This window comes from Polypterus senegalus, chromosome 8, assembly GCF_016835505.1.
Source record: "Polypterus senegalus isolate Bchr_013 chromosome 8, ASM1683550v1, whole genome shotgun sequence".
Lineage (NCBI taxonomy): Eukaryota > Metazoa > Chordata > Cladistia > Polypteriformes > Polypteridae > Polypterus > Polypterus senegalus.
In genome coordinates, this window is record NC_053161.1 from 60,642,808 (window position 1) to 60,654,161 (window position 11,354).

General features: G+C 39.6%; 1 protein-coding gene across 1 annotated transcript in view; it reads right to left on the reverse strand.

The window, feature by feature from the left end:
* LOC120534555 (IQ and ubiquitin-like domain-containing protein) overlaps positions 1-1,278 on the reverse strand; it is a 76,493-nt gene extending 75,215 nt beyond the window's left edge. Inside the window, exon 1 of the mRNA XM_039762149.1 lies at positions 1,158-1,278. Within this exon, the coding sequence (XP_039618083.1) occupies positions 1,158-1,278 (121 nt within the window). The remainder of the gene's footprint in view (positions 1-1,157) is intronic.
* Positions 1,279-11,354: the final 10,076 nt, after the last annotated feature.

The window sequence follows — 11,354 nt, forward strand, 5'->3', positions numbered from 1 at the left end:
AGTACTTCCAGTGCCAGTGCTTCACCCGTTGGAAGTACTTCCGGGTCATATGGAAGTCTCAAACAGTATGGAGTGTAACTCCCAGCAGCACCCCACTGTAGCACCCATGGACCCCAGCAGAGTTATGCTACTGGACTACAAGTCCCGGCATTCCCTGCTGGTACCTGAATGGGTACCGATATTCAGGTCTACTGCCATCTAGCATATTGGGTGAAACAATAGGCTAACCCTCTCCTTCCATATTATTTGCCACATAAGGATCCCAAGTCAACTCCAGCTGGGATGACAAACCTCAGGTGTTGTCCCTTACAGGGGGTTGTTTGGTTAAGACAAACATAACACCACGAAATACAATGCCACCCTGCTTCATGAAAGACCAGAAAGAAATAACCTAACTTTCTGAAACTGGCTACTTGGGCAGACATAAAATAGCTGCCACCTTGGTAGGGAGTCAGTTTACATAAGCAAAACTTTGACTGTAAATGTGAGAAAACGAGACAGGATAACCATCACTCAGAAAAATGCATACAGCCGTCCAGGAACATAAAGAAACAGGTTAGAACTGCTGCTCAGCAAGTGATGATTACCTTAGGGAAATAAAACATTAGCCACTGAACCAGAGACAACCAGATGGACATAAAAAAAAAAACACAAATGAAAAAGCTTTGAACTGCATTGGTACTGAAGCCCCAGGTCTCTAACATTAATAAAAAGAAACAAAAGCTTCTTTCCTCCTCAAAAAAAATCTTTCCTTTTTTCAACTACTGATGCCCTTTCCTAATGAAACATCAGCAAAATGGTGCCCATACATGATGACAGCTATGAAAAATGCATGACAACTGAAACAAAACAAAGGACAATAATGCAACAAAGGTGCAAATTAATGGAAATGAATGTGTTAAAATATACTAAACTGCATGAAAGCAAGTCACAAAACCTTAAAACTCTTGACAGTGACCCACCTAGTTTGCCAGTTTGTTCCACTATTGTATACGTTTACAGTACTAGGGGGTGTTATACCGTGTTAGCCATAATGAATGTAGTGAGAAGTCAAGCAAAATGACATCTTTTATTGGCTAACAAAAAATGTGTCATTTTGCTTGACTTCTCACTGTATCAGTTTATGAAATATTAATATGGGTAAAATGCTAAATTACCTCTTTGAATGTGAACAGTTATAACATGAGGCATTTTGTAATCCTGCTGTTGTGGCCTCTCTGGATCAGTAGCAGTTATTTCAGGCTGGGTGATCTCAGTAGGTCTTTCCTCCAGAGCCATTATCGTTTCAGTCTTAAATATTTTCTTAAGTTCTTTTCATAATCTAAACACTAAACAAAACAAATCCTGGTAAATTCTAAAGTAAGTATTAACAGAACTAAATCAGGCAAAGAACACAATGTTATTTTTGATAAACAATGAAACAGTCTTCTTTAAATGATGCTTTTAATGGTCATAGTAAGAACACCTTTAATAATTTAAATTAACATTTTTTTTTTTAAAGGATTTCAGAAGACACTTAAAAGGTGATAACTAAAGGACAGTTTGGCTTTTTATAAAGCTGAACTTTATCACATTGATGGCTTACATTGATTTTCCATGGAAACTGGAGTATTCTGTTAACTGGAGTATTATTTATTGCTTCACAAAGCAACAACATTATAACCACTTGCCTAATACAGTATTGTGTAGGTCCACCTCATGCTGCCAAAACAGCTCTGACCCATTAAGGCATGGACTCCACAAGACCTTCCGAGGTGTCCAGTGTTACCTGGCGCCAAAACATGGGCAGCAAATCCTTTTAGTCCTGTAAGCTAAGAAGTGGGGCCTCCATGATTTGAACATGTCTTTCCAGCACATCTCACAGATGCTCCAACAAAATGTTGAAACAAAACAAACACCTTTGAAAATGTTTTGCAGTGTGGCAGGGCGCATTATCCTGTCAAAACAGGCAACTGCCAACAGAGGATACCATAGGCATGAAGGGTTGTACGTGGTCAGCAACAATCATTAGGTAGGTGGTACATGTCAAAGTAATATCCACATGAAGACCAGTGGACAGAGACCAGCACGGGTGCTCTGACCAGTCTGTGGCTACACAGTCCAATATACAGCAAGCTACAATGCACTGTGTGTTCTGACAGTTTTCTCTCGTGACAAGCATTATGTTTTTCGGCAATTTGTGCTACAGTAGGGCTTGCCAATACTCCCCATGTGAATCAATGAGCCTTGGATGTCCCATGACCCTGTCGTCAGTACACCAGTTTTCCTCCCTTGGTCCACTTTTGGTAGGTACTAACCACTGCATACCAGGAACACTCCACAAGATGTGTTGTTTTGGAGATGCTCTGACCCAATCGTCTATCCATCACAAGTCACTGAGATCCTTACACTTGCCAATTTTCCTGCTTCAGACACATTATAAACCGGCAGGTAACAAGATAATTAATGTTATTTACTTTACCTGTTAGTGGCTTTAATGTTGTGGCTGATTGGTGTATGTTCACTGTTCATTGCAATTAGCACTACTAGATATTTCATGGAAGCAACAGGTAGATAGCCTAAAGGGAGATAAGGTACTAATTGGAAGCACTGGAGTAGAATATCACAACATAAAACAGGCATCTGTAAGTGTTTAGCTTTAGTACTTGGGTGTTGTACCATGTTAGCCATTATGAATGTAGTGAGAAGTCAAGCAAAATGACATCTTTTATTGGCTAACTAAAAAGATTACAATATGCAAGCTTTCGAGGCAACTCAGGCCCCCTTCTTCAGGCATGATGTAGCTGAAAAAAGTACATGCCAGAGATATAATTAAACGAAAAAACAGAATGTCTGCTTCTATCCACCTCCTTTCAGTAATCTTTAAAGCTACTACTTGTATAACCTAGACAGGAAATGTGAAGCATCGTGTTCAGCAATGTCCCACAGCCACCAACAAACTCAATTAGCAAATGTCCTCTACAGAATGTGGTCCGTCTGTTCTTCCAAATTCAACATTGGAAAATTATCACCGTCAATAACACAAATCAGCATTGCACAACAAGACAAAGTCTTATAACCAGATTAAGTTTTCCAGCAATGGTAATAATAATTCTCTGCAGCAAAGACATCCATCCTAAGTAGACATCATTTGAATATTTGCACATAAAATGCTGTAAAAATTGAAAGATGTTACTGAACCTAATCATACTGTGTAACTGTAGGCTCTAAATATTCCAATCTTTGTTTCTCCAATTTTTTCTCTCATTTTCAACATCTTTATGGCTCATTATCCTTAAAACAAATTCACCAGAAAAAGGCCTGAATGCGTTAATCGCACTCCATTCATGAAAATAGCTACAAACATCCCAGGATACAGACCAAAATGGTAAAGGGGGCATTTGAAATGGCACGGGCAGCCTAATGGAGATGTGGATTTTTATTGTAATTTATAAATAATGCTTAACTTAAAAACAGGAATTTGTTTAGCTAATGACTGTATGCCATAACTGAAAAAACAACTTCAAAGATACCAAGTGTAGATGCCCCAGACGATGGTTGTCCCGCCCAGATCGGAGGTGAAATCCTTACTCGGCCGGCATACCATAATGGAAGGATGGACTAAATCCGGGATAATACCTGGCCAAGATCCCTGATGCTTTCCATACTGATTAGGATGCCTGAAGAATACAAGAGCTTGCAGTAGAGGATGCAGGGAGCAATTCATCCCCCATTTTAATAGGTGGCAGTGTCCCTTATATAGAGTGCCAGTTTAGACACCTGCAGGGCTGCATAGGAGTTGGAGTCTGGAGGAGCAGTCCTCTAGGGGTCACTGGCAAACAATAGAGGATGCTGCCAGGGAAAGGCCTCTCTGGCTTTCTTATGACCCGGAAGTGCTTCCACCTGACCATGTCATGCCAATGAAAGTACTCCTGGGTCCACAATAAAAGAGACTGCCAGGCAAGTCAGAGCTAGGAGGAATGAAGGCAACCGTTGACTGGAGAAGAGCAATGCAGTGGGAAAAGAGAGGGTGTGAGTCTGATATAGAAAGAGAAGGAAACAACCTGTTTATTGTGTACAAGGTATTCTTATAATAAGGAATCCTTTACTGAACCTGGGGCTGGAACCTGGGATCAGCTTTCACAAAAGCTTTTAACATAATATTCATATTGAGTATGACACAAATAAAATGGGGATTGGAACATTAAAGTTGAGAGAAGTATTGATCTTGCAGAACACTAATTATTGGAAATAAATTGTACATGGTGCCATATGAATGATAACTTTCAATAAGTAAGGACAGAGAGACAGACAGATAGATAGATAGATAGATAGATAGATAGATAGATAGATAGATAGATAGATAGATGAAGCTTTTACAGAAATTTAATACAGAAATATTACATTTATTACAGAAAGAATGAATTGCAAAAAATGAACAAAAGTCTGATTTGGTTGATGATAAGAGCTCAGTCAGAATGAGGCATTATAAGGGTGTAATGCAATAGTGTTTATTGACACTCCAAGTTGGTGTGTCAGATAGAAGACGTGCAGTGTGTCACACACGTGAACATGGGAAAAAGCTAAAGGGATTATTAATAATAGTAATTCTACACCAGACCAGGGGGTGGCGGAGTGTGCTAACTGTCTCTCTCAGTCTCTTGCAGACCATTCTCAGGAAATCCCATTTGGTTCTGTTGATGATATCACTTACGGTTCCAGCGCTGCTGATGTCATTTTCTGTCCTATCTGTTAAAACCGCCATCTTTTCCCAGTGCAAGTCAGTTCCGTTTTGGACTTTGTTCTGTGAACTTTAGTCATTTAAAATCAACTTTTGCAGCTGGAAAAACAATATATGGGTGGCTGCCCCAAATCTTCATGATGTCTGTGACTCGTTTGTTTGACAAGAGTTTTTCATAATGGCACTCAGCTATCTTCATTCCCTATGCCACTGCTACCTCAAGGTGGTTGCGATTGCTTCCAGCCTGCCTTACTAATCCACTTGTTGATTTTGTAGGCCTTGCTTCAAGTGATGTTACAAGCCCAGTACACTATGGTATAGAAATCACTCTGGCTTTTACTGGGTCATAAAACATGTAAAGGTTTTCACATTAAAGGAGATCATGTAAGAAGTCTATGGCGAAGTGCGATTTTTAAATAAATAATCTGGTCCCAGAATGGATTTGAGTGTGCATATTACGCCACTGCTCTGGGGTTGGATGGAGTGCTTTGCTGATTCACATGTAAATGCAAGCAGATGAGTCAGGTGCCTCATTCAAACCTCCAAGTAGGTGGAGGACTGCACCTGCACCCATTCTGGTTGTATATAGGGAGCCTGCATGAAGAATCAAGAGAAAATGAGAGTATGACATCCACGAGAGAAAGAGAATGGAAGTTACAGGAAGAGAAGTGAGACAGCACGGTGTGAAGAATTTAGGCAAGTTACCAGGATTATGCCCTGGGAACACGAGTGGCAGTGCCCTGCTTGAATGTGGAGCTGGCAAAGGGGTGCACTGACTGAACAGAATGAGGAGCAGGAGCAGTCCCATTGTTCAGCGTCTCCTTTTAGATGCCGTTGAACTGGTTCAGGGAGACATGAGTGGGGTTCGGTGCAGAGTGAGTATATATCCTTATTTGCCTGGCTCATCTCGGTTAAGGACTATCGACAGTTATGGGTTTAAGCAACCAGGGAGCATGTAGCAGATCTGGACCGTCACATACCAGTCTTGATCACAAAGCGATATTCTATTTTTTTTTTTTTTCAGACATTCAAATCCCAGCTAAGGGGCGGCACGGTGGCGCAGTGGTAGCACTGCTGCCTCGCAGTAAGGAGACCTGGGTTCGTTTCCCGGGTCCTCCCTGCGTGGAGTTTGCATGTTCTCCCTGTGTCTGCGTGGGTTTCCTCCGGGCGCTCCGGTTTCCTCCCACAATCCAAAGACATGCAGGTTAGGTGGATTGGCAATTCTAAATTGGCCCTAGTGTGTGGTGGGTGTGTTTGTGTGTGTCCTGCGGTGGGTTGGCACCCTGCCCAGGATTGTTTCCTGCCTTGTGCCCTGTGTTGGCTGGGATTGGCTCCAGCAGACCCCCATGACCCTATTCGGATTCAGTGGGTTAGATTATGGATGGATGGAAATCCCAGCTAATTGTGGTGAAGTTCATCCTTCATGTTAGCCATGACTCTTTCACGGTAACAGACTGGTAAACTGAATAAATTTAAAATTGTCATTCTGTATAAAGTGCTGCCCACTTCTAGCCCAACTGTGACTAAGAAAATTGCAGATCCTTACTCCAGGCTACCAGTTAAACTACAGGGTGGTCCAGATCTAATTATACAGATCCAGATCGTCTGGATGACTTTGATTTATGCGGGGACGATTCCAGTTTGGCGCAAAGATGATTCTTCATGTTGTCAGTTCGCACAATTCTCAATGGTTTGGGATTTTTCGGGTGATTTTCTATGTACAGTAATAAACTTAATAAGTTATAGCGTAATGAAAATTATATAATTAGATCTGGACCACCCTATATAAAAGATTTTCTGTATCCTGGGCAACAGGTTTAGTTGTGTTTTTGGAGCTGGGTAACACTAATAGACTATTAATATGGTTGAGAATATGACCTACTTATACCCACCAAAAATGTGTAGTCCATGGATTGAAGTCTATATCACTGTAGTTTATTTCTCTATTGTCCTTGCACCAAGGCCAAGAGAGGAGACTTACTACACAAGATAGGCAGGAAGTATGCATTTACACAGGCAAAGTGAACATTCAATGAAGTGTTAATGCGGAACTAATTAGCTCACAACAAAGGACTGTTTCCACACTGTGACCAATTAATTCTTAAATCCTAATGAATGGGCCACTGCCAAACAGATTAATTAAAAATGATGCCTGTTCTCTCACACAAAGGAAACACTAGTTTTTTTGGATCAGTTGCACATGCTCTGACATTATATTTAGAAATGGATCTGAATCAAAGGTTGAATCAAAGGTTGAATCAAAATAATTCAAATGGATCTGAATCAAAGGTTGAATCAAAATAATTCAAAGACTTTAGCAATACCTTGCACGCTGTTGTATCACTTCATTATAACCACCATCTACAGTATTAATACCTTTTTAAATCTAATTAATGGGGTTTAAAGAAAGATAATCATGAGAAAGTTCACCAGAATTTGTTAAAGGAGTACAGGAAGAGGCACATTGAAAATGTAAGTGAGTGACAGCCTGAGCTCACAAACCCACAGGAACAGTGCCAGTCTAATCTCTAAGGAAGATGTACTGCTTGATTTTAGACAGTGTAGTCCCATTAAGCTTTTTTAGGAGGACTTCAGCCTAAAGTACCAACCCACAACATTCAAGAAGTGTCTTTTTTTTAAGATAATAGGTGAGTGCAGTGTGGGTGACTACAAAGGAAGAAGAAACCTCTCTAAATGTATCAGAAACCTAAATCCGTAGTAACCAAGAGCACTTATCCAGGTTAAATTAAATTTATTTGATAGATGATTACTTATATTTTATTGTAAAGCCAGAAACTGAACACATTTACTGAATGCAAAAATAGTGTGTGTACACCTGTATGAATAAACAAAAAAAATGAAGTCTGAATTAATTCATAATGCTAGGTTGGTGGTCTGAATTAACAGAACTGGTTGTAATTTCTTGATATCAACCTCGGGTCAATGCCATAGTCAACAGCTGGTTAGAAATCTGTAGAACTGTAAGATTCTCTTTGCAATGGTATAAAAATATTTTATGAGATTTTCATGTAAGGAAGGAAGACATTTTGAGGAAAAATAGCTATACTTACGACTAATAATGATACCAGAGAATGGCAATATGTTGCATGTTAATTTCACTTAATTCTGCACATGTGGCTGTATTTCTAGATCCTTGGACTTGATCTTACAGAATAACATGAATGCCCACCTAAGGAGTAACACTATCAAGTTTCTCAGTATTTTAGGGTAAAATTGAAGTTTGTATTGACAACAACTAAAACAGTACCTTCCTCCTTGATTTTTCCCCTTCAGGAGTCTGTGAGATTCATAAGACAGAAAGAAAGCCTTCAGATATATACACATCATAAAGCGTACCTACTGGCATCAGACTGGAATAACGTTTCAAACAGATAAGACAGAGAGCTTTAACAGCTAAGTGGGTGAAACCAAATGTCATGATTTTCCATTAAGGGGTGTGCTAAAAGCAAGAATTTTCCATTCTCATGATAAGAGGGGGGTCAATGGGTCTGTACAAACAAGTTTAGAAGTGCATAGGGTTATTTTTTGTCAAATAAAATTCTTACTTGTCTGTGCTAATCAATTTCCAACACATTGTCATGCTCCAGCTCTGGGCTTAGTGAGTAGATCTACTTTTCCATGAAGCTTCGGTTTTCCTTAATTGAAAAAAAAAAACTCAAAACATATTTTTCATTAACAGAGCAACCCAATTAAGATATATACTGTGTATTATACAGAGTATGTAAGAGTGTAGTTCTCTTTCATTTTAAGTTATTTTTGACAGTCACACCCACTTTGTAAACCAGTTATACTGTATTAGAAATCAGCGTATCCTACCATATATAAATGAATGTCTTGACTTTTTCTATGACCTGATTAGATTACACATCTATCTAAGTGTTTGGTTTATGGTCTAATTCTAGAACCAGCCAAAGATGAATGCCAGATAGCTTAAATATATAAAATTAAGGCATTTTCGTTACACAAATAAAACATTTACTTTCATCTCGGTGCACTCTTGTTCTTCTGGCCCATGCTTTGTTGTTTTAGGGAACTTCTAGCTCTACTACATTCTCTGTGTTTAGTATGACCCTTAAACCTATTGTGCTGAGAATTTCATTCTAGTTACCAGTCTGGGGCTACTTACACCCGCTGCTCTCCATTTCTAGTTTTTTTTTTTCTTTTCATTTTCTTATTCTTTAAGGGTCAGGGATGCCTGGTCTTCAGACATTGTGTCTTCTGTCAGTCTGTGAAGCACATCATTGCCTTAAGAAGATCTTCAAGGCCTCTGTTACAAGTTCACTCCTCTAGGCTACTACTTCCCGCTAGTTGGAGATTTGTATTTATTGTGTCATGTAACAATACCACTTGGGCATCTCCATTTCTTAGACTACAAACTTTCATTTCCTCCCTTTCTCCCTATTTGTTTCCTTTGCTTTCCAACATAAATCCAATTACCCAGCATTAGTCTTGGAATCCAATAGGACACGGCTATTATACTAGACTAGACAGTAATGGCGCACTAGACAATAACATGCAGTGAATACACTTGACTTGACCATACTCCATTGACCCTTGTGCTTCTTTGACCATATATGTGTACAATGATATGAAGAGGTATGGATGAGAACGACGCCTGTACGCATGTGCCGCAGGGCTGCCCTGCTGGCCGCTGCCAAGTGTTGATTCTACAATAGAATAAAATAAAAATAAAAAGAGTAATAATTTCATAACTCTTCGCTTTTAGTATAAAGCTGTAGTGCAGAGTTTCAGCGTAGTTTATGTGTACCAAATTTACAGGCTACAGGTTATTTGATTTTTGACCTTGACCTTCATGGGCTGACCTTTGACCTTGGAGGTCACTCATCACCCCGGAAGAGGATAGTAGATGTAACGTAGTATATGTGTACCAAATTTCAGGTCAATAGTTCAAACAGTTTGTGAGCTACAGGTGATTTAAAATCCTGGACAGACAAACAAACAGCCACGGAAGCGTATAATATAAGATTACAGAACATATTAATAACAAGATCAAACAAAGTTAAACCAACTTTATAAATATGGTTTAACAATTTATTTGTTGGATAGCCCAAAAATCACACAAGGGATGCTTCAATGGTCTTTAACAGACCCCATTTTTTGACAGCCCCCCAGCCTTGACTCCCCCACCTTGCAAAAAAAAAACCTTGCTAGGAAAAATAAAAATGGAAGAAATCTTAGGAAAGGCAATTCAGAGAGAGACCCCTTCCAGGTAGGTTGGGCGTGCAATGGGTGTCAAAAAATGAGGTCAATACAATACAATACAATTCACAAAACAGAACAAAAGTAATCCTCTTCACAGATCTAGATAGCCAGTCTCTCATTGCCAGCTCAATAATACAATACATTCGTAGAAATGACTTTATTCTTACACTGTGCTCCTCACCCACTGCAAAAGCTCTCAAGGCAAATGCAAGAATATAGATTATGCCACTCACTTATTACACAACTATCACATATAAGGATAAGGATTTGTTACAATACATCAAAAAAAAAGTATAAACTAATTAACATAAAAGAAAAACAACCATATCTGTACATCAGCTAATTGTAGAACCACAGCCAGATTGTAGAAAAGGATTCAGAGACAAGCCAGATGCAGTCAGAAGCCCATGAAGACCAACTACTAGTCGCATTCCCCCCTACTGGCCATCCTACTGCTGAGTCATTGCTGGGCAGGCCAATCTGATGAAAAGACCCTTCTACCCCAGTACTCCTTCATCAGAGCTGACTTTTCCATGGCAGGCAAAAAACTTGGCAGTGCTACGTGAGGATACCAAGAAGAGAAAAGCACGCCTCACCAGGGCCACCAGAAGTCCAAGGAGCCCAATCATGGTGAAGGAGAGAAAGACAACCTTTGAAGTTTCACCCCTTACAATCAGCAGCAAATGCAAATGACATTAAATTAAATTAAAATGAAATGGTGCTATTAAATGAAACAACTGAGAAGTTGTTCTGTGTGCTTTGAGAGGAGGAAATCACAATCGACCTTTAGAGACGGAATAAAACCTCCACCAAAGACACTTTCATCATAGGACATGCGACTTTTCCTTGGTATCCAGTTTAGAGATTACAGTATTATTTTATATGTTTGTGGGGTCCTCGTCAGATATTTAGAGCACAGTGACATTCTGCAGCATGTCATCACTCTGCTTCACTATGATTAATGAAATAACCTTACTTGAAACCTTATGTCTTGCTTACCTGAAAAATCCAATGCAAAGTAAACCTAACAAAACATCATAAAAAAATGAAGTCGAAAATGATAGCTCTGTGCTCAGTTTGCGAGTACCGGATTGAAATGTTCCCTTGCAAGACCTGCGTGTGTCTTTGCTGACAATTATCAGTAACATAAATCGGGGCAAACTGGGGAGATGGGCATGAGTATGACGTAGATGGGTACACATTACTTAGGGCAAAACTGAAAGGAAGGGGCAGTTGCCATTTATGTAAAACAGAATTAGAATGCAAGTTTTCTTCAATTAGATTGTGAGCCACAGCTTAGTGAGAATGTTTAGGACTGCATTGAATATTCGAGGATGAAGCTACATAAGTACACTTATGTTAGGTAACATGCCCAGTGGAGGCTGTACAG